The 23395-nt window shown below is 45.7% G+C and overlaps 3 protein-coding genes across 4 annotated transcripts; 1 reads left to right on the forward strand and 2 right to left on the reverse strand.

Annotated features, from left to right (window-relative positions):
* Window positions 1–453: 453 nt before the first annotated feature.
* LOC105569705 lies at window positions 454–9956 on the reverse strand. Of its 2 annotated transcripts, none has more exons than XM_012026378.1 (10): window positions 8959–9956; window positions 7882–8421; window positions 7703–7806; window positions 7259–7553; window positions 6746–6866; window positions 5943–6090; window positions 4300–5207; window positions 2591–3158; window positions 1921–2482; window positions 454–1812 (listed from the first exon to the last, which is right to left on the reverse strand). In XM_012026378.1, exons 1-10 carry the CDS (start codon window positions 9386–9388, stop codon window positions 1643–1645), a joined length of 3846 nt encoding a protein of 1281 aa, XP_011881768.1. In that variant the 5' UTR covers window positions 9389–9956; the 3' UTR covers window positions 454–1642. The 2 variants fall into 2 exon arrangements, with proteins under 2 accessions (XP_011881768.1, XP_011881767.1); XM_012026377.1 differs by having other exon boundaries at window positions 6746–6869.
* Window positions 9957–10791: 835 nt separating this feature from the next.
* Window positions 10792–15106, forward strand: LOC105569707 (G patch domain-containing protein 2-like). The gene is made up of 5 exons (XM_012026380.1): window positions 10792–10869; window positions 11501–11676; window positions 12719–13076; window positions 13152–13354; window positions 13867–15106. The coding sequence occupies exons 1-5, from the start codon at window positions 10850–10852 to the stop codon at window positions 14571–14573; spliced, it is 1464 nt and encodes a 487-aa protein (XP_011881770.1). The 5' UTR covers window positions 10792–10849; the 3' UTR covers window positions 14574–15106.
* A 36-nt stretch (window positions 15107–15142) lies between these two features.
* Window positions 15143–15813, reverse strand: LOC105569708 (mitochondrial import inner membrane translocase subunit Tim9). Its single transcript, XM_012026381.1, has 2 exons — window positions 15601–15813; window positions 15143–15473 (listed from the first exon to the last, which is right to left on the reverse strand). Exons 1-2 carry the CDS (start codon window positions 15646–15648, stop codon window positions 15246–15248), a joined length of 276 nt encoding a protein of 91 aa, XP_011881771.1. The 5' UTR covers window positions 15649–15813; the 3' UTR covers window positions 15143–15245.
* Window positions 15814–23395: the final 7582 nt, after the last annotated feature.

Raw genomic sequence — 23395 nt, forward strand, 5'->3', positions numbered from 1 at the left:
CCCTCTCTCATGGTAAAAGGGCCCGCGCAGCAGCTAAGACCCACCCTGTATACATTGAAGAGGAAAAGAAGTTGTTTCGGAAATTTTCGTACACATCCAATTACAAATTATGATAATGTAAGAACTACCTCCTGTTACGCATGCAATTGGTTAACCGCGGACGCAAAGTCCACTTAACACGGATAAATTGTCGACGTTGCACGATGCAACAAAACATAATACAATAAAACTTAGGGTATACCTGAATTTTCGCGCTGCAAAGCAAATGATAAAACTCAAAATGTTGAAGAGATGTAGAGCCCGCGCGAGACAAAATGCATCCCTGCGAAACGCCAAGACTTGCAGAATTTGAAAGGTTTTACCTCGGTATCTAACAAGAGAAAGTGCCCGAATGGGAAAAATTCATAAATACACGCATACCAGGGTTCGTATGTGTAAAATAAATTACGGTGGTATTGCTTACAATATAATTTTAATATGTTCAATTTATATTACTTAAAACGTAATCTTCGCGCCCCTCTAATATATACGCTGTTTCCTTAACACGGTATAAAATATAAATCTCTTTCTTCTTCCCCTAATACGCTCCTCTTAGACGCGATAATGCCAGGATCAACAAAACAAAGAAATAAGTTGCGTCTCGTTAAGAGTATAGAAGTCATTATTGAAAACTTAGTTATACACACTTTGTACTCAATATAATAGCATATGTCAATGAATATTTTCGTAACATCGTATTTGATTATGTATTGTGCAATGAAGTAAGTATATTACACATTCTACGCTAGCTCAATTTTGCCGTCGGTTCTTTGCAGCGGAAAACTCGTATCCTAAACATTAAAAGATACAGATACAATCATAATATATGTATATAGCGTTATTTTATACAGTCTAATCTCTAGATAGAGCCGTAGATCGTGCGATCGTACTTTCTGTTACTCCGGTAGATGCTTAATATTACGTAAAATAAAATAATAAATTTAACTACTTTACGATACTGGGTATCATCTTAATAGATACCATAAAAGAAGACCAGTGCTCTCGGCATTCAAGCATTCAATAAAACGATTCTTTCCGCTCCGTATCTTTCTCCTTGCTAATGAACATATATAATTTTATAAACATTAAATTTTTTACCATTAGAATCCGAAACACTCAGATATCCGTAACCGTGTCCGGTTACTTTTTCAACGCAGGTACACATCACAGCAACTCCAATAGTACAAATCTATACCATTTTTTTTTCCATTCCTTCATTTCTTTGGAGAAAGAAAAATTGTGATATATAAAAGTCAGAAATTTACCTCATTAAATTAACCCATACCAGGGTACCAGCCTGTCAACATCATTTTGCCTACGGCAAAGATGGTGCGCGATACATGGTCCCACGTATTTATATCACAAAAATAGTAAATATACCGCAGTGTGTACCGATACGTTGCCAAGGATTATTAATCGTTGAAGATTATAAAACTCATAATACATAAATATATAAGTTATTCTCCGTCCGAAAAATAGTAGATATAGGAGCACGGACATTGTGCGGAGTCAGCTTTACAAAAATCTCCAACTCTCGCAAATGCCACTGTAATGTCCGTTTGTTTCGTCCGACTTCGTACCAGTATCGATTCTCGTTTCGTTTCTACTGCGTTGTGGTATCGGAAATGCTCTGCCGCCACGTGGCGTGAAAAGGAATTTTTAAGATTTTGACTCGCGTCTTGGGCAACGCGGTTAAGAGAAGCTTTTGCAACTGTGGCAATGGCAAAATATCGACCTGCGGACTCGTTAGATGCGGCTGTTGCTTGTCGTCACCTGTAAAATTATTAAATAACGATACATTTAGTCATGGAAATAATTTGTCTCGAAATAATCGAATCAGCCGTCTAATAATGAAACTGGCTCTACAAATTCGATACCTACCTTTTTGGTTCTCATTCTCATCCTCAACATCCGCGATTAATCTTAAACAGGGAACAGGTTTTAAAACGGGTATAGAATCGCCAGTAACCTGTTTACTCATGAGGTTGCACTGATCAACAAACAGTTCCGTAACCCTGAGCAGCTCGAGCGTGACGCCCCATATGAAGTGCGTCAAATTGTCCGACAATTCCGTGACACCTCCGAGCACCATGTTATTAGATGTCGCCGATTGGGATATGTAAGTCGGTATGATCAATAACCTTTTGATGTTTTTGCAATTAGCCAGACATTTGTCGAAACCATTCTTCACGTCAAAATTAACTAATTCCATTTGACTCAAGTTCTCCAATTTCGATACACCTTCGAGGATATCAAATGTACAACAAGAGCCTTGACCCTTTTCAAGTCTAAGGCGCTCCAATTTATTTAATTTGATTAAAACGGTAGTTCCAAACTTTTCAGGAAAATCGGAGCATTCGCCCAACTCTAACGTCTCCAAATTCGTCAACGCTTGTAGAACGTCAATTTTTTTCTTTCCAAGCTCTTTAACCGACGTCAAACTCTGTATACAAAAGAAAAGTAATACATCAAGCCATTGTCCAATATTGAGTAATCAAATAAAACAAATATCGTGATAAAAATTACATGCTCAAGGGATATAGATTCTTACCAACTGTGTTAAATGCTTCAATTCTTGCAAAGGCGTAAGATCTTGCTGTAATGACATCCCAGTTATTGCTTTGAGTCTGAGTTCTTGACATCGACTCAAGTTCCCGATCGACTCCAATGTGAGGGAGTCGCACTTGATCGACATTGCACTGAATACTTCCAACTGTGGACAGCTCTTAATGACCTCTTCCACCACCACAACGGGACATCTGCATAACTCGAGCTTCACGAGACTGGTCACTCGTGGTATGACAGTGAGGAATTTCCTCCAAATGTTGTCGGACTCGCCGGCAACTAACATTTTCCTTAAATCCAGATGCTGCGTACCACGTCTCTGTAACGTATCCGCCAAGCCGTCCCAATCGGTCACCTGACTGTTCTTCATTCGTACGGTCTTCCATAGAGATGGATGCGCAGCGAGATCACGCCACATTTTACAAACTCGCGCGGCTCGCAATAACTCTTGGACTTTAAGGTATTGGAAAATACGCAACAATGCATGATAACCGGCGCAAACTGAATTCATGAAAGTCTGCTGTTGATCTAATTCCTGCTGGTTCTGTTTCCTCCTGAAAATGTCGAAAGAAACACGCATTTTAAGAACCTGACGTCAATTACGTCTGTGGAAACACTTATCGTGTTGTATGTTCGAAAGGCAACTTATTTGTTAAAAATTGTAAAACAAAGACGAGAGTTTATTTTTTGAAAAGAGGCCTTTAAAGACGCGATGCGGTTAAAAATCATTTGTTACGTACTAGTGTCACATACTATACGCACATACTATGATTTTCGGTATAAAAAGCCTCTGATAAAAATAATCTCTGATCGAGAATTTATATGTTCCTATCAAGAAAGTAAAGATTTAACACAAAGAAATAAATATAGAAATAAAGAGGACATGTGATCGGAGGAAAAGGATTGTGAGAATTTATGGGAAAACGCACTAAGAGTTTTTGTTTCAGCTCGCACACATGTCTTTATATCTGCAAATATAAAAAGTAAAAATGAATTAGATTTTTCCCATTGAAGCACTTATCAGTAACTTTGTAATTGCAGCATGAATGTAAACATTGATATTCATACATAAATGTGCATTTTAACATCGAGTAAAACTAAACTGCTTGTAAAAATTAATTTACCTTGATACTACAATTACATAAAGTACCAACGTGATATAACCAACAGGTGCACCTCTTATTTATTTCTTACATTTGTCGTAAATTTGGCCGCATTTCTAAGAAGCTAAGGCAGTGTGCTTCGGTCGTAAGATAAAATCAAATTCATTTTTCAACGTTAGATTTTTATATTTCCAAATATAACAAGCATCAGTATATTGCATTTACAATTTACAATTGTACTTTATTTACAATATAAAATTGGTATTGAAATGTCTGTTGCCATATGTGTTGCCATATAAAATAAGACTCTAATGTATAACCTAAAATATTATACAATATAAAATCTAATGTACAGTCCAGCTTGTAAAAAATAAAAGAATATAACGTTGTCTATATAATTAGATGAAGCGTGGATTATTACAGAAAGAGTATCGTATTTATCGTACTTTGTACAAACGTGTCCGATACAGGTACACAAAGCAACTGCCAAAACCTCAAAAGAGAGTTGCCGTAACTTAAATTATTTTTAAAATAATATTCTAAATAAGAAATAAAACGAGAATGCCTATGTGTTTCAAGCATATACACTTACTTGCTAGTTTTAGTTTTTTTTACTGTACCCCCTTTACTTGGTAACGGCTGTTGCCCGTCTATCTTAATTGTCTCAGTTTCCACACTCGCTTCAACAGCACTTGTAACACTTGCTGCACATGCCGATATACATGTAGATTTACTTTCCGGCGATTTACAACTTGTATCCGACATCTTTCTCTCTGATACATAATTTACAGTGGCAGTAAAAGATTCGCTTTCTGGTATATCGTCAACAGGATTATCTCTTTTAGGAGTATTTTTACTATCCTCATCTTTATTATCGTACGTAAATGTTTCAGTCAATTCAGTGTTTATAGGAGATACAAGATCCGTCTGATGAATCGCATCTTTGGAAATTTCCTTATCAGGTGTAACGTTTATCTTTTCAGGTAAATCGGTGTTTAAAGATGGAGGTAAACACAAGTTTGTCGCAGGATTATCCGCAGTGTTCGGAATGTCGAGTAATGATCCGTCTTGAAGTATTGGCGGTTTATCGCCAATTTTGTCTGGTTTCACAGTTATTGCCGGTTGAACTGCCATCGCGTTATTTTTCGGTACTACAATGTACCTTTTGCCGCCCATTACAGCAATATTTTGCGCCGGTTTCGGCATGGTGCCATCGTGACTTTGCAGAAATTCATTCTCCGTCTGAGGAAACCAAGTGCTTTCCTTCTTGTCTACGGTTGAGGGCGAATTTGAGACCGAGGACGGTATTTTGGAAGAATTTTTCGCTTGCGCTTCCGCACCCTCGGACTTTGGAATTCTTTGCAATTTCGGAGGGGACGAATTAGTCTGATGCTTTGATTTTGCGTTTTGCGCGCCCAGCATACTAATTGGAATCAACGGAGGTGGTGTTAAAGACGGATTGTTTGGCATGTGAGATTCTTTAGTATCTGGCTGACAATTCTGCAACAGATTTATCTCATGTAATTATATATAATATTTTTTTAATGTTACAAAACTACAACATTTAAAAAACTACAATGAGATTATCGAAAGTACAGGATGAGAAAACGAGGTAACTGACTAGAATTGTTGAACCAATCTGTATTATAAGTTGTACTGTATTCTCATTCTGTACTTTCGATGATCTCATTGTAGTTCTTTTACTGAGGAAACCCGAGGAAGGGTCGAAACGTGTATGCTATTAAAGAGAAATTTTGATTCTATATTGTGAGAACCGAGTTCCGTTCATTTTGTGGCTCACATTGGCACTCTCTCCTTTCTACATATTTTCTTTTTGGGTGCCTTCACAACACTTCGGAATACGAATATATAAATAAAAAATTAACATATGAATGGATAAACATATGCAGTTACTTTCAGTGTTTTATTCATCAGTAGATTTTTACCATTTAAAATTCTACATGTGTAATTAATCCTTTGACTGCAAACCACTTGGAAATAAGACATTCGTGCACGGTCAAGCTAGTGTATAGAGCACTTTTGTGCATTACACAGATCTTTTATGCTCCATGTATAAACTCAGAAAGCCTCTAGCTTAATATTTTGCTAAGGTTGTGTATTGCTAAAATCATCTCCCAACAAAAAGAAACAAAAACAAGAGCCCGCAGGCGCCAACACAGCAGTCGAAGGATTAACAATTATTGAGATTCGAACTGTACCACACAGTAAACCTACCTTGCAGACATATTCATCATTGCCTGCAAATTCCATGCCGTCAACACATTCAGGATGATATAAACAGAGACAAACTCGACATTGTAAACTTGGTATTAATCCCATGCTGGTCGAACATCTTATGCTGCATGGCTCTTGAACTTTGGGCCTGTAAGATGTGCGTTGACGGGGAAGGGAATTCAGGAAAAAACACAAGAGTCCCATTAAGGATGTATGAAATAGGATCAAAGGGAAAAATAGTTATGAAAATTATAGACACAATAAACTCGCTCTCATCCAAAGTCAGCAACTTTTGTACATATATATAATTATATTGCATGAGTTGTAAAATTATACGCCATATAATTATCCGTGTACTTGAAAATTATGTATATGTTTGCGTATGCAATAAAATCTATGCACAAATTTTGCACTTTATGCAAAAGAAAATTTTGTTGATATACTATTATAACATTTATTAATCGTGCAAAACAATGTAAAATTTTGATATAGTGAAAAAGCTATCCAAAAAATTTATAAAATATAATATTTTTACACATGTGGACACTGCGTAATTCTATGTAAATTTCTGATCGCTTAACGTGTCAGAGTTTAATTTTGCTTTTTCTTTTATACGTAATGAAAATATTATTTCTCGTTTCAAATTAAAGAATATAACATGCCTAAAATTTTTATGTTCCATTTAATGGATATTTTGATATTCTATTTCCTTTACAAATTTCATTTTCCTAATTAAATCAATAATATCGAGTACAATGCATCAAATACCTATAATAAAAGTGTAATTAACTTGAAGTACTCACGTTAGCAATCTTTTGGTTTTGACTGGTATAATCTTCTCGGCCGCCTGTTGACTTCTTCTCGTATTTGCCGTACTCCGCTGAGGTGGAAGCATATCGCTTTCTTCGGCTGGTGTTTTTATTTCTGCTATGCAAATTTCAGAATATACTCGTGAGAATGGTGTAATAAAACTAAGAGTAAGAAAATCCGTTTAAATCATTATATCTGCTTAAAATTATAAGAGAAAGAAAGACTATAAAAATTTAATTTAGAAACTCATGTATTTCCCAATTATTAAGTATTAAGTTTCAAATTGAATAATACATATTTCTAATTTGTGTATTATACAAATTAAGAAAACTGAATCAGATGAAAAAGATGCAAAATAATATAACAAATGTAAGCGTAATATAATCAGAAATTTAATTTAGAAACTCGTATATTTTCAAATTATGTACAAGTCAAAGTGGGCCGTCGAATCAGATAGAGAACTGAAAAGAGCACAATACATATAATTAACAAACACAAGAACGTACTTATTTGTGGAGTTTTCTTTGTCGTTTTTGCTTTATATGCCGGAGACGCTGCTGCCTTTGTCGATTTAGCCGCTTTTGTCGGTACCGACACAGGCGCAGGAAGTTTTGAAGTTTCTGCAGGCGCAGGTGCAACAGTAGGTGGGTCTTGTACCAGCTGCTTCTTTGACGTACTAGGTTCCTGTAACGATTTTCTCGTTGCAGGTTCTGGTTTCTTTGCTACAGGTTCCTGTACTGTCTTTTTTATCGATACAGGTTTCTTATTATATTTCTTTGCCGAAGACCCACTCACAGATCCCTGTAATGTCCAAGATATTGAGTCTTTCTTTCAAGAATGCTTATAGGCTTAAGACTTGAAAGACAATTATTAAGTTACACACGACATTATTTTCATAATAATATTCATGGCAACGGTAAAACTTAAAGATATAAAGGCTGAAAACGTACTCGTGATCTTTTAGCGTCTCGAATGATCTCCTTTTCAGGATCGTTAAGTCCGAGAGGTTCTTTAAAGAACGTAAAATTGTCAATGGTCAACTCCTTCGAATTAACTGGAAAACAAAGATCGCAAGTTTAATATACACATCTATTACTGGCCCGATTACACTCTCTTTCTGCCCACTTACGAGATTCTGCGACTTCCCTAAAACTCCTGACTTTCTTCCCCTTTGGTGTGTAGTAGTATATATCGGCCATCTTTTTGAAGGAAGAGTCGTGACTAGCCCTAAATACTAATTCTCGCTTCCATCCATACTTAAACGGCTCCTTGTACAAAGGATTGGACATGTCAACGGGAGCCTTCTGCTTTCCCCCTGGACTGGCGCCGCCAGAAATGAGGCTACCTTTTGATCTTTGCGACGTTGCCGAGGGACTACTCGCGGCCGACGACGAATTCGCCGATCTAATGGAAGTTATATCGATTTTGTTTGGCTCGATTTCGGAATCTATGCTATTTGGTATATCAATAGAATCTGTTTCGGATTTATCCGACTCCTTCTCTTTTTTAATCTTCGTCATATCCAAATGCCCGAAACTATCGGTTTCGTAAACGTACGTTCTCATGTCATCAAAATCTTGGTTATCGTCTATCTTTTCTCTAGCATCGTAAGTCCTCGTTGAATATTTCACACGTTTCACAAGTTGCGCTTCCGCTATCTCCGCCTCGGCTGCAATAAGGTACGTCAAATTCATAATTGTCCAAGCTCTCCCGAAAGAGATCACGATTACTTTCGTACATTGAACGGATACGATTGCCACAGCAACGCGTAAAACGTAAAATACGTCCTTCCAAATTCTCTTCCAAATACTCATTGTAACGTAACAATTACATCCATTCCACTTTTGTTTCTTACTAACCGTACAATTTAACGATTTTGCAAGGCGTTGGAGATAATCGCCGTGCAATATACGGAAAAGTACACTCTAAAATTGACATTATATTAAATTCATAAATTCTGCACGTACAGATTTCAAACTTCTATCCGACTAATAAAACAACTCCTGTCTACGTCTTAATTACAGCTCTATCGCATCAAACAAAGAAATCTGGGAACAAATTAATCCTCGCTAACCATTTCGCACTCTCTCCCTCGACTTATCCAGCGGTTTCGCGAAAAAAATGTATAAATAGAAGCAACATCAGGATGCAATCGCCCCTGCTGTGGCAATAAAGAGCGTCGCGAGCGCAACAGAGCGTGTCCTACCGATGAGTTTGTTCAGTACGTGACTGCCCGGCTGCAATTCCAGTCCCTGCGGGTCGAAGCCGTTGAACTCCTCCGAGTCCTCGGAGCTCGCGTCCTCGTACTCGGAAAACTTGCGCTTGCGCCCCCTCGTCCCAGGCGCCTCCGCCGTGTCGCTCTCCATCGCGCCCGTAGAGTTGGCCTTGAACTTTCTAATCCTCCTGCGAGGCAGCGGCGTGCCGTGCTTCCTGGGCGAGCCCCTCAGCTCGCCGTTGACCTCCTGCGCGTCCGCGTTGCCGGTCGCGGCCAGCAGTTGCGCCTTCTCGCTCGAGTCCTGCGTGTCCATCGGCACGACCGCCGCACCTGAAGCAGCACCGCCGCCGCCGCCGCTTTCGAGGTTAGGATCCTCGCGCGGTACCGCGGCGTTCCCGCCATTCACGTTCGCGCCGTCCATCGCGGAATCAGAGCGGCCGCTCGATGACTCGCGAACCGCGCTACCTTCCGTGCCGATCGACGCCAGTCAAGACTCACAGCTACCGCCTCGCACCTCCGGCTCGAGCACTGTCAAATAAATCGACGATCACCGCACAAGCTCACTCTCGCTCTTCTTCCTCCTCCGCCCACCTCTCTCGCGCTCTCCCTCACTCTATCTCTCTCTCTCTCGCACCCGCGAGCGTCTCACAGCCCCCTCGCAACCCGCGCGTCTAGCTGGCGCGATCGCGCGCTCATCTGGCCCGCGGATGCGCAGCGGGCGTGCGCAGACGACCGCTACGCGCTATTTACACAACCGCGCTGCTCGTCGGACACGTCCGCGCGAGCCGAACGCGCATCACGCCGTCGCCGATGCTCCGCTCGCGGTGCTCGCGCGCGACGGGAACCGCCGGGCCCGTGGTCGCGCAACGCCCGCGGCCGACGACGCGCCAATTCCGTGCCGAAGCGGTCGGTGCTACGAGACTCGGAAACACTCGCGGAGCGTCTGTCCTGCGCGACGGGACACCGGAAATGGCCGCCGCGCCAGCGGGCTCATGCCGCGTTCTCACCGCCGCCCGCGCGCACGCGCCGCGCGCGCGGCTCGTCTCGGTGACTTTCGGAACGCGCGCCCGCGGCGGAGCGCGAGATTCGCTCCGCGAAAATCCAACCCTCTCGCGACTCCGAATTTTTTCTTTATTTCTTTCAAGCAGACCCTGATAGCACGAAATATCTTGAGAGATTCAATATACTTGTAAAGTATCTTAAAAAGATCTTTTCAATATTCTTTTCGAACTCTGTTGACAAATTTATAAAATATTTTGAAATAGCAATGTAATATTAAACTTTTTATGTTTTCACAGAAAATGTTTCATAAACATATTTTGCAACGTAGCAATATTATTTTTCTCTTGTTTCAAATGTTTTCCAACATCGCGGGAATATTTTAAGATATTCTGTTTCTGCGAAAATGTTCCAAAAATAATTTTGCAATACAACGAAAGATTTCGAAGGAAAACGTGATCGCAGTCCGCGATATGTAGAGTTTCAGAGACCGTCGCAGGACCGCGGGGGAAATAAAGTTTACACGTTTCCAACGCTACGTCCACAGGTACTCGGCGTAGGCGCCGACGGCGTTTCCTCCGCCCTGACCGCCCTCGCGGGGAGGGGGGGGACGCGTTCTCATGAAGCGACCGGCGGCGTCGCGCGCGATCCCGAATGCAAGGCGTACGCGAGCGTTCGTTTACCTCTGCGTGACGTGCGGGGCGTCGTTACGCGTTCGCGCGGACGGAAAATAGTTTAACGTTGTCCGACGCGGCCGTCGCGTCGCACGAAACGAAACGCGCCCTCCCCCCCCGACTCGGCCGCGAGCGATTTGCCCCCCCCCCCCTTCGACTCGCGGGACCGCGCTCGACAATGAGACAGTTTTGAGAGGCGCCGGGGACCCATGGACATTACTTACAAGAGGTGAGAAGGAGAGAGCGGGCAGGATGTTACGTACTCGGTGCATATACACGCACGCCGAGTTAAAGGCCCCGACGCAATCGCGATTTGTTTCGACTCCCCCTCCTCGCCGCGGCGATTGACGTATATCGCTCCGGCGATGGCACGTCCCCCCGTCGATGGGACGGGGACGCCTTTTCGGCGCCGCGTCGCACGCGCCTACTCGGCCCTCCCGTTCCGTCCCGTCCACGGCGAGGTCCGCCGTCCGCTCGGTTCCTGCCCCGAGGAATGGCACGCGCGCCCGCCGCGTCGCTCGTCCGCCCGGTCCGCCGCGGATCCGCGCCGTAGAAACGATACCTCGATCGGATGTGAACAGAGCGCAGCCTCTCGCGCTACGGAGTTCCGCGAATTCGTCGCCGCGCGATCGAGCGCGGAATGTGTGGGCCGTAGAGCCGTAGACTTTGAGAGCCGAGAGACCGCGAGTATTCGGACCCGCGTCGCCGCGCGCGGAGAGACGATATTGTGAAACGGATCGCTGGCCGGTCGCCATGTAAATCCGCGTATGCCGATACGCGCCGTCGACAGTCGCGCGGATTGTATCAATCGATGGGATCGGCCGATTAAAGTTCGCCCGTTGACGTTTTTTCTTTTGCAGCAAAAAACGCGTCCTTCAAATGGAGCGTGTTTTGAAAGCTGTACCGGCGGATTTAAGAGTAAAAATGGAGGCTCTTGTGCACGATTTGACTTTGGCACTGGAGGAGAGCAGCAATAGCGCGAATCTCAGACGCAGATGGGGCATCAGGAGGAGAGCCCGCTCCACGGGGAATATCCGTAAGCGTATGGGGTGGGGGGAAAAAAAAAAAGAGTGCGAGAGCTCGCGCGACACGACACAACCCGTTCGAAGGAAACGTAGCAGAGGACAATGGGCCATTTCTATCAATGCGGATCAGCTTTGATCTCGGCTTAACTTTCTTTTTGTCTCTTTCTAGCTCTGAGGCTCGGTTTCACCAAACGTCGTCTAACTTTAGGCCTGACGACAGAGGACAATCCGTAAAGGCATGCGTCCACGATGCTGGAACTTGGACCAGGCCTTAAGCGCTTAAGACTGTCTTTAGGGTCGTAGCCCGTGAGGCAAGGCAGAGAGAGACTTTCGCGACTTGAGTTTTCCTCTGCCTTGCCTCACGTCTACGGCTTAAGACAGTCTTAAGCCTTAGCTGGCACCGTGGGGTATCAAACGCCCCAGTTTAGCTCAAATTTAAGCCCCCTTGTAGTACAAAAATTGTACTTGTGGTGCCATATCTTGTTCCCAGTGTGCCAGCTAAGGATTAAGCGCATAAGGCCTGTGTCCGCGATGTCAGAACTTGATCCAAGCATCGTTGGGTTGGGGGGGCGGCCTGGTGTTATGCCATTCGATGATTCCGGATCGTCCCCCGCTTAACCTAGAGGTAGTACACCGCCAGGAGTTTTAGAGCAAGGGTGCAGAGTCCAACATATCCTCTTGGCCGCCCCGGGCCGAGGGGAATGCATGAGCATTTCTCCTGAGTCGTCCAAAAAAAAGTTCTAGCGTCGTAGACACAGACCTTAAGATTTGGAAAAAGATGGAGAGTAACTTAAACCGAGATTAAAGTTAAACTACATTGGTAGAAGTGGACACAACTCAAAGATTCCAATCGCACCTACGCACTGGTCAATTGCAGTTTACCCCCGCGAGGCGCACAGTTTTTCGGGGTTGCTGTCGAGATTACGTTTGTAGAGACCAGTGTCTGTGGCACAAACAAGTCACATGTTAATTGCACGACGTAATCTTGGAGAGTTAGAGTAACGCGCGACCATTCGAGTGCGCCGAATGATTAATATGCGAATGTCTTTGCAGCGGCTCTGAGCATGAACAAACATTCGGACGACAGTTCATCTTCTATCTGTGAAATTCGCATTTCGAAGACCGCCAACGTTTCCAAGTATCAGTCCGACAGCGACGACACGAATCAGACCAAGCGTTTCGCGCACTTCCCGAACTTGAATAACGTCAGTAACATCGAGAGCGACTCGGTGAACGAGAACTTTGTGCCGAGGGCGAACACCAGGCGCAAGAGGAAGTTCAAGAGAATGGCGATCGATTCTGACTCGAACGCGTCCACGTCTCAAGCGGTGGCGATCATGTCGACCTCGACGTTCGGCGGAAAGAAGCGCATCTTCCGGAGCGATTGTAAAAACAGATACGGCGCTATATGGTAAGGAGCGTTGTTTGTCTCTCGCTTTGTTTTTCGTCACCAGGAAACAACGAATGCATTTACATAATATTCCAGGTGCGGGAAACGTAAGAGATCCTGCCGAGAACGTTCGATAGACTGCGAGATGAGAGTGTCTAAACCGACGAAGAACGCCAAGCCGAAAAATCGGGACAAGATGCAAGGCGAGGACACCGTGGATTGTTCCCGTATATCCAGTTCCAGCATTTCGTCCAGCGACTCGGAGGCGGGTCTCATTACAAACGACGAGGACAGAGAAGGTGCGTCTAACTCTGATTGCAAATTCGGTTGCTTTTACTTAGTGCATACTAAACCTATTTTACAGTCAATTCTTTGAGGATCGTCCTAAGTATCTCCCGAACGAATCATTTTTCTGGCTAAACACTTGTTGAACGTTTGAGAGAGAGTTAAATACAAGAATTGACTATAAACAAGCCTCCACCAGTGCAAGCAAATTCGCTACAAGGCAACACCGAGTATTATCAAATCTGTTCTTTCTACCTGAACATGCAGCACTGGTTCAGGGAGTCAGTTTTGTATCTTACACTACAGTAAAATGCTAAAAGCTAATGGAACAGTTAGAAAGAGACAAAGCCGGTCATTTTCAGCATTTTCATTGTACTATAAGATACAGAATTGACGCCCAGAGTTTATCTTTCTCCTCCCAACGTGGAGAAAGAGAGAGATAAACTCTAGTACACCCAGTTTAGCTATAAAAAACGGACCTAAGATGTCACGCGCACGTGTTGAATCGTACAACCAATTCTCGCAGGTGACGACGAACAGTCGGATTGGATCGGAGAGTCGAGTTGGCGGGACGACGGAGAGAGCACCAGCGACGACAAGGCCACGACGGATTCGACCTTCCAGATGATACTGCACGGCGAGCACTCGGTTGCGGAGGCCAAGAAAAACTACAGACAGAGAATACAGCGCATTCGCGAGGGCCTGAGCGGCAGGGAGATCCGCGCCGGGCGGCGCCACGTCGACAACAAGCCCGGTTACTCCATCATCACGTCGGCCAACGAGAAGGTCTCGCGATTCCTGCAGGATCCCACGCAGAGCGAGCTGAAGCTCCACCCTATGCGGCAGCCCGAGCGCGAGAAGCTGCGCCGACTCGCCAATTTGTACAGTTTAAGCATGAAGGGCGACCAGGGCTGTCCGATTTTATACAAGACACGGCACACCACGCAGGCCGTGTGCGTAGACCAGGTGTCGTTGAACAGATTCTCGGACTACAAGAGGCTGCGTAAAACACCGCCGAACTCGCCCAACTCGGACTCGATGCAGACCGAGGAGCCTCAGATTTCCAGCACGAGCTTCGGCCCGCAGATCGTCAATCAGGCGCCGAGCAATCTGAGCTCCGTACAGGCGAGCGTCCAAACGTTGTCCTCGTTCGAGTGGGAGAGCGAGAGTATGGACGTTGAAGTACAAGGAAAGCCAAAGTTTTCTGATTTTGGACATTCCAAATCTAGTTAGATATACATGCATATATATATATATATATATATATATATATACATATTTATTGTTTTCTCTGACGAATGTGCATCATATATGTATATATGTATATGTGCAAGTTTTTGTATAAATTCTCATGTTATTAGAATTGGAGATGTTCGTAATATTCATAACAGTCGCACATGACGCACAGAAATTCGACAGTTGTATAAGTATTTGTACCGTAGCGTTTACCCGATTAAGCTATTATTATTATATATATATAAAGTGACGTTGTAAAAATTGTAATATTTATATGCAATGTTATGAAACTGGGATAAATTATAATGCATCTAAGACTAATGTGGTTCAGAGTCAAATTCACTCTTGTATTAATATTATTAAAAAAGATAGAAGTTTACTTATATATATATAACGTGTACATAAACTCCGTCGCTTCCATAATTTACATCGTTCAACGTTTTATATCACAATACATTATAGTACATAAGTCATTGTACAATCAATGTTTTCTAATTCCAAAATAAAACCGTTTTTAAGTCTTGGACAAACTATTAGAGATCGAGTGGATTGGACTGCCGGAGAGATACTCAAGAAGTGCTGTTTATTGCGAACTTACGCGATATCGCGATGTAACAAGCTTTGGACAGGGGCGACAAGATCATTTCGTCTACGGTTTCACTGGCGGGACTAAATTGCCTGACCTTGATTCTTGGCCGCCAGGACATTTTCATTGGCGGTTATCTGAAACTCCTGGAAACGCTGGGACACCCTCTGATTCATCTTCAGGTACTTTTCCATGCAGTTAAGGGCGCACTTGGCCTCCTTGGGCCTGACCTCTCGCGTCGTGAAGTCGGTTACGCAGTCGACGAAGCAAATCTCGGAGAGTTTGTTATACGAGGTCAAGAAGTCTCGGAACTGTGAAAGATAAATTGCGTTCGGGTTACAGTGCACGGGTTCATCTACGTCATTTCGTTCGAGGCGTAGCGGGACGCTCGCGCTTGTCGCGCGGCGAGGACGCCGCTGCAACGCCGGAAATACATACGGATTTGATCTGGTCGGCATCCACGTCGGTCGGGACCTGCATCGCCATCGCCAGGAATTAATGTTCACGCCAGGTATCTCCGTTAACTTTTACCACGCGCCTGTGAATGTCGCATCGGATCCTGACGGGGCGATCGCTAAGGTTAGGGACGAGCACGTGCGCACGATATATGTGTACAGTCGCGACTCAGGGATTTTAGGAACGCCGAAAAACCACAAAGGCCCGAACACACGAAAAAACCTTGAGCAGCAAAACTTAAGACTTAAGGGAAACGACCAATGGCTGTCGAGAACGTGAGCGGCCATTTTGAAACTTAAGCGATGCCGAAAATTCCGATTGGTTGAAATTCTTAAGTTTTAAGTCTCGCCGTTTAAAGGCCTTCACACATAAAATTCCGTAAGGACGTAAAACGTAAGCATAAGAAAATCGACCAATCACAGTCGAGAACGTAAGGCAATGACGCAAGCAGTAGCAAATCCAACCTGTTGATTTTCTTACGCTTACGTTTTACGTCCTTACGGAATTTTATGTGTGAAGGCCTCAAGTTCCTTCGTGTGTTTCCAACTTAACCCCTGGTCCACAATGTTGCTTTAAATAAGCTGTAAGCTTTAAGCCGTAAGAAATTAACCAATCACAAACATTTATTCCCCTCACTCTCACCTGTGATTGGTTTAAGCTTAAAGCAAGATTGTGGACCAGGGGCTAGGCCCGGTTTCACCAACGTCGTTCTTTTCAACTATTACTTTAGAAAGAGACAAACATAAAACAAACTAATAGCGAATTCGGCAGCTTGCCTAATGCGCACTGAGTGCACACTAATAGCGTTTTCGATTTTCTGACTCGGAGTCGGGTCGAGTCAGCAAATCGAAAATGCTATAAGGCTTGTTTACCGTCAATTCATTAAGAATCGTCTTAAACTTCTCTTGAAATATTTCGTAGCCAGTAAAATTATCTGTATCGCGTCCATACGAATCACCTTTTGGCTAAGTACTCTTTAAACGTGTATCTGAGACAAAGTTAAATAAAAATACAATAATAAAAATGAACTATAACCAGGCTTTAGTGCGCACTCACTGCGCACCGGTGCAAGCAATCGAATTCGCTGTAAAATTAAAGTTAAGCGACGTTTGGTGAAACCGGACCTAAGCGGTGTAGCCGACGGTGCAGCTAGTGTAGCACCCGATGGCGCTAGCCAGTCAGAGTTTGCACCACTGCGCCCGGGGACGGTTCCAATCTTCGAGGTTGGCTGCGCCGATCGTTTGAATAAAACGTTAAACCGCCGTCGGGACGCTCGTCCGGCAAACTGGTGCGATTCCCTCGACGTTATTCGTATGTATCGTATGTACATAATATACAGCATCGCTCCAGAATTCGGGGCTTTATAACGCGCGTACCGGAAACGCCGTCCCGTCGCGCGTTCGAGCGTCCCGTCTCTCGGACCTGCCGCTCGAAAGAGCGAGAGAGACAGAGAGGCTGCGAGGAAGCGAGAACGATACACACGGGGCAACTGGCCGCGCGCGAGTTTCGAGATCCAGCTGCCGCCGAGACGCAGCTGCATTTAAAAGGTGAGTCCGCGCGGAGAAACTTTTCGGGCGGAAACCGCGAGTACGCGCGGCGAAAGCCAAACGGGGCGCCGATCGGCGTTTCTGGGGGGAAATCGACGACGCCGGCGAGCGACGTCCCCGCGGCGAGGGGGGGGGGGCGGGGGAGCGGCGGCAGATGCGCCGTATCGACGCCCGGGATCGAGGCGCGAAAAGGGCCCCGCGTTGCGCCCGCCCCGTGTCCTTCGCGCGCCATGTTGTTCCCGAGACGACGGACGAGAGGAGAGCGAGAGAGAGTTTCGCGCCAAATGAAAAGAGACAACGTAGGCTGAGATCGACAGGGATCAATCACCCATTTCCGACATCGCTTCGACGAATCCATTTCTCACTAGATCACGTTCCAAAATCTTCCTCTCTGAGAAATACTTGACTCGACGGCCGAAACCATTTCAAACGCTTCCGGTCTTCTCTCTGTTTCTCGCGTGAAATATTTTCCTCGGAGAAATCGCTTCGGAACGAATACCCGAATCTAACTGCGCGTTCCTAAACTCATATAAAAATTAAGTGTCCCAGCCATTCTGTCCATTACTGTTGGATTCCGTTCGGAATTGTTCAATCACTTTCTAAGACTTCCGTTGTGTTTTCCAGGGGAAACGGAATAATTCCCGATAGATACCAAGGGCGACTCTCCACCCTCGATCCTTCCCGACGATCCTCGCTGCGAGATTCACGTCGATAGCGGAAAATCGGGGGCGCCGTATCGAACGCGGCCGCGCCGCTCACTTCAGCCCGCAGGATTCCCGTGGCGTTCGTTCCGCACGACCGTTTCCCCGTAAACGTCCACGTCTCCGTTACGGTAGCGCGAGCCCGGGACAGCTGACGAGCCTGACGAGCCTTCGGAACCCGCCGTGCGTACGCGCCTAAGTTTCCCGGAGTCCGTGCACGCCCGTGCAACGCCCGAGCCTCGAGCGAGCAAACGGCAAGTCGCCGCTCTCGCGGAATCCCACGCGATAATTAAACGGAGCTTCGTTCTTGTTCCCTTCTTTTTTTCCCCGAATATCGCGGCCGCGGGAGAGAGATGATGTATCGCGCGATTGTTTAGCGCGCTAATCCGCGCCGCGACGCCTAGCCGCAGATTTATAACATCTTCCCTCCTCCCTCCCCTCGTTGTTAATACGTCGCTGCTGATGCCGCGTCGCCGACATGATTGTAAGTTATGGCGACTCACCGCCGATTCGAGTTTGATTTCTTCCTTTCTTTTTAACGCGATTTTTATGTCCTTCGTCAAGGAGGCGTATCGGCATATATGTATATACACATTTCCAGCGGAAAATGACTCGTCGATCGACGCCGTCAAATTCATGTCGAATTGACATCGTTTCGACGAAATATTTCTCGCTGGGTTACACCCGGTATCATAAATGTGCGATAAGTTTTGGAAATTCATATTTGAGATTTATAACGCAATTCCGTACGATTCATCATTTCCTTAAGGCCTGTTTCCACGATGCTAGAACTTGGTCCCAGTTCTAGTTCCGAGAAATGTGCGGCCAATCAAGCTTTTATGGAACAGCTGCGAGTTGACTGGCTACACATTTCTCGAAACTAGAACTTGGACCAAGTTCTAGCATCGTGGACACAGGCCTTGACATTTCTTTTTTAACTGCTGACCGAAGGTCAGTTGATTCTCTGCCTCTTCTTAAATAATAAGATGGAAAAAGATAGGGAGTCGATTGAACCCTAGTTAACAGTTAATCCGATGTTTACTCGACAAGTAAAATCGAATTAAAACGCTTCACGGCACACGATACTATTTTGCCCATTGCATTTCTCGCAAGAGCCCAATAACGACGCAGAGTTTTAGATCAGGCTGACTTATGCTCGTTTCTACCACTGCAGATTAACTTTAATCTCGACTTGGATTACTTCTCATCTTTTTCTAATTTTTAAAACTGGGAAAAGATATAAAGCGAGTTCAACTGGGATCAAAGCTGAGTCTGCGTTGGTAGAAACGGGCATCGAGGCTAAATTCTGATTGGCTGTCGCGAGCAATCCAGTGGACAAAACAGTATTGTGTGCCGCTGGCTTTAAGCTGTTTGTCATCGCGCCGGTGCAATTACACGCCGATTTATCTCTGCCTTTCGCTTCGACTTCTCAGGGAGCTAAACACCGCGATCGTGGAAGACCCGCCGTGTCCACGAGAAACGTTTCTTCCGAGCGACGCGCCAGGCCCACGCCCGGCGGAAAAAAGCCCGTGTCCGCGGGAACGTCGCCGCGAAAGACGCGCTCGCCGAAGGACGGGGACGTAAAAAGCTGCGCGACCAAGCCGCGAGGTCCCCGCGAGCGGCGACTTCTCTCGCGGTGGAGAGACAAGATGGTGCGCGACGACGTGGGACACGACAAGGTCCGCCCGTCCGACGAGGCCGGCGTCGCCGGCGCGGGCAGCGACGATCCGATTTACATTTTACGGAAGGAGATACGCGACTGGAGGATATCCGGCCAGCTAACGGACGGACTCGAGCGCGACTCTCGCCTTACCGAGGACGAGAGGAGCTTTGCTCGAGGTAAAAGAAACTAATGACAACGAAATGTAATAACGCGTTAAAACAGCAAACCGCCAAAGTCTAATATGTATCTTTAAATTAATAAATATCCTCGTCGTTTGTCCCTAGAGTGAATGTAAAATCGTAAAACGCAACAGGGTTGTTTGAATTAAACTGTAGAAACAAAGTTAGACCAGGACCGTTGTAAATCAAACAAGAAACGAGAAGCCCGTTGGGTCCCAGTGAGACGCAGGTGGCCCAGTAATTTTAACATGCGGAGGCTTCTCGTTTCTTGTTTTAAAGAGTAGAGTTTTCTCTTAAGGACCTCAACGTTTGTCCCACGACATCGACCCTCTCGTGGCCGAATTACTTTTGTTTTAGGGCCGATTGTTCCAACGTCTTCGTAGCTAACTAGTAGTTAAATCATACAGGAAGGTTCTCTATTATGAGGTTTTCAATGTCCAACGATTACACGATCTAACAATCAATTTTTCGCTCAACAGATTTCGCGACAAGGGCAATAAGTTCATGGTGGAGCCAACAGGTGATGCCTACGAATTTAGCAGAAACTCCGCTGTCTCATATTAGGGGCCTACCTCGTAATAGGGGACTTTCCTCTACACGTGTCTTTGTTTTACCTTCAAATTAGATAAAGATAGACATACACAAAAATTTTTCGTATCTTTCATATGTTGGAGATGTTTGCATGGATCATTTAAAATGAGACACTCTGTGTAATTTAACTAGTTAATTTGCCAAAAGGTTGGAGAAACCGGCCCTTAATTTTCTTTGTTTTCACGTGTTTTCGGTGACAAGATGCACGCTAAATCGTTGGCTCTTTTTAAAAAATATCAGTGGGGCCTACGCATTTGCATTGCTCGTAACGGTTAAGGAAATCCGCGCTTAACGATAAATCTTCATGATTTTCAGAGAACCGCGATCAGACGGCCGTCAAAGACCCACCAGATGTTGCCCACGAATTGCCGAGTTCCACCGCCATCGATCATTTAACGCGGCGAACGTGAGTACATTTAACTTTCTTATCGGGGGAACGCGGTCTTCGTATCCATTGAAATTTCGCGCGCGTACGCGCTTATGCGAAGACGCGCGTTTCGCAGAAACAAACTGTCGTCCTGTATTACGTGTCGAGATAATCGTTTATTAAGGATGCGAGCGATTATACTTTGCGATACGTCGCAAGAAGTAGGAGATGGCGATCGCAGTACTCGGCTCTTGGTTGAGTAATAAGATTTTTTCGTCCCGAACGATCGACGAGTATCCGCGCGCGTCCGCCGGTATCGCCGGCGCGTAATTCAATCGGCGGTTTCATCTTGTATCCGATTTTTCTCGCGCGGCGACAGTCGCGCGGACGGCTTTTTCTCGCAGGAGCGGGCCGCGTCCGCTCGCTCGCGCGAGAGTTATCGCGGCGCGCGGGCTATTTTCTCTCGCCGTGACTTACAACGAGCGGTCTCTGCCCGGTGCGGTTCACCGGCGCGTCGTTACCCGCCAGTGATTTCTCGCCAGTGTCCTAGGTAGAGCAACGAGGCTCACGAGAGAGAAAGAGAAACGAGGTAAGTGAGCAACATTTCCGCTTGTGGTGCACGTGGCGCGATGCGCGCGACGCGCCTCCGTTTTCCTACACGCACGTTTTCCACACGCACGAATCCGCCGTCGATCGCGCGAGCCGAATCGGCCTCGAGCAGATCGAGAGAAAGAGAGAGAAAGAGACGGGGAGGCCTCGCTTCTCTCGTTACGTAAGTAACTGTAAATAAAGAATGAGAGAAGCACGGCCGTGCGTCTTCGCCCGCTGCGCTCGCACACCCGCCGAGAGCAGGACTACGTCATTCTGGAATTTTCGAAAGTTTCGTCCAACCGGTTTCCGCGATCGCGCGCGCGCGTGCGCGCACCCAGGGGGACCCGTTCGTGACTCGCCGCCGATATGCCCCCGCTGCGGTAGGATGCACACCGCGTACCGTTCGCTGGAAGCCCGATCCGTCGTCGTTCGCCGATCTCCCGGCGTTCCCGCGCGAGCGAGAAATCTTCCGTGATCGCGCGTACCCGCGCGGAATTCTCGCCTTTTATTCGCGTTTACGTCGACGCCGAGTACCAACGTTTCGTCTCGCTGACTGACTAAAATTGCTCGTCTCAGGTCCTCGACGTACACCGCGGCGGAGGCCGCGGGAGGGCAAGGGAAGTCATTTGCCACCGCTGGTTAATGAGCAAAAAATTAAACATTCGCACTTCCTTTGACAAAGAGAAGATATTTGTATACCAAAAGGTGCACGGAGAGAAGTTTCTTTCAAAATGTACCCTGGAAATCGTATAATCGTGGGACAACATGGCATTTTCAACAACTTTATGAGTTTTTTTATGACTTAGTCCCAGTCTACAATAGACGATTTAAGCCCCGAGCTTTAAGAAATTGACCACGGTCAAGTATGGGTAGAATACGCGACTGCGATTAGTCAGCTTCTTAAGGCTTAGGGTTTAAATCTCTATTGTAGATGGGCACTTACTGTCCCAAGTACTGGGCCGCAAAATCCTGTATGGGTATTTTAACTTTGGAAATATGATCTATGTCCCCCCTCCCTGGAAAGACTCCTGCAGATTGGGGGACCCTGTAATCAGAGACTGGCCATAAGAGTTCGTCAAACTCCTGCGAGTGAGATAGCCTATGTTTCCCCTCTCACTCGCAGGAATTTGACGAACTCTTAAGCCCGTATCAGACTACGGATTGAGATTGGGATTAGATTGAAATTTGACCAATCGCAGTAAAGTTTACTAATCTTACGTTTAGTGACCTTCACTCTAATTGGTCAAATTTCAATCTAATCTCACACTCAATCCGTAGTCTGATACGGGCTTTATGGCCAGTCTCTGATTACAGGGTCACGACTGCAGATGCGTTGCGTGTGTCGCGCGTAATGCGGGATTCACACCGAGTTGGTTCCCCATTGGATCTAAAAGTATAAACCAATCGTATTGGATGTCGGACGTCGGATATCGGATCCAGTGTGAATCCTGCGTAAGGCGATTATTTACATTCGCGAGGATCGCCGTCGGACGCGACGGACACGTGCGAGGAACGACGCGGACCAGGGCGCGCGACGAGAATCAAGAATTCTCGCGTCGCGAGCGGCGACTCCGCTCGCCACGGTCGAGGACGAATTCGGCGATTCCACGGCGCGCGCTCTCTCTCGTCATTCGAGACACGACACGCGGCGCCCGAAAATATATTTTTACTACGCGAGAGCACGCGAGCCGCATGCGTGCCGGCTCATTAAGCACGCGCGCTGGCTATTGTTCTCACTAACCTACAGCACTGCGCGTCTCATTATCGTCTTTCATTCGTGACGCCACTGTTAAAGAGCCGGAGGTGGCCGAGGCACCCTGTTCTCTTGTCCTCTCGCGAAAACCGCTCCCGTCCAACGGGACGAGTTGAAGCTGGAAACGCACGAGAAAATTCAAGCGGCAAGACCCGAGACTTAAGAATCTCAACCAATCGAAATTAATTTCGGCGTCGCTTAAGTTTCAAGCTGACTTCTTACGTTCTCGGCAGTCAAGGCCCGAACACACGAAAAAACTCAAGACTTAAGGGAAATGACCAATGACTGTCGAGAACGTAAGCAGCCATCTTGAAACTTAAGAAATGCTGAAAATTCCGATTGGTTGAAATTCTTAAGTCGTAAGTTTTACCGCTTAAGTTTTTTG

Source organism: Vollenhovia emeryi, unplaced genomic scaffold (assembly GCF_000949405.1).
Source record: "Vollenhovia emeryi isolate VEMERY1.0 unplaced genomic scaffold, V.emery_V1.0 DF939123.1, whole genome shotgun sequence".
Lineage (NCBI taxonomy): Eukaryota > Metazoa > Arthropoda > Insecta > Hymenoptera > Formicidae > Vollenhovia > Vollenhovia emeryi.

Excerpts from the sequence above, each read along its gene's own strand:
- LOC105569708 (XM_012026381.1), bottom strand. The coding sequence starts at position 15,648 with ATGGCGATGCAGGTCCCGACCGACGTGGATGCCGACCAGATCAAATCC. Across the intron at positions 15,474-15,600 it reads ATGCCGACCAGATCAAATCC|TTCCGAGACTTCTTGACCTC; the intron begins GTATGTATTTCC and ends TATCTTTCACAG.
- LOC105569705 (XM_012026377.1), bottom strand. The coding sequence starts at position 9,388 with ATGGACGGCGCGAACGTGAATGGCGGGAACGCCGCGGTACCGCGCGAG. Across the intron at positions 2,483-2,590 it reads TGAAGCATTTAACACAGTTG|AGTTTGACGTCGGTTAAAGA; the intron begins GTAAGAATCTAT and ends TTTTGTATACAG. Across the intron at positions 1,813-1,920 it reads TGAGAATGAGAACCAAAAAG|GTGACGACAAGCAACAGCCG; the intron begins GTAGGTATCGAA and ends ATAATTTTACAG.
- LOC105569707 (XM_012026380.1), top strand. The coding sequence starts at position 10,850 with ATGGACATTACTTACAAGAG. Across the intron at positions 11,677-12,718 it reads CCGCTCCACGGGGAATATCC|CGGCTCTGAGCATGAACAAA; the intron begins GTAAGCGTATGG and ends ATGTCTTTGCAG. Across the intron at positions 13,077-13,151 it reads AACAGATACGGCGCTATATG|GTGCGGGAAACGTAAGAGAT; the intron begins GTAAGGAGCGTT and ends ATAATATTCCAG.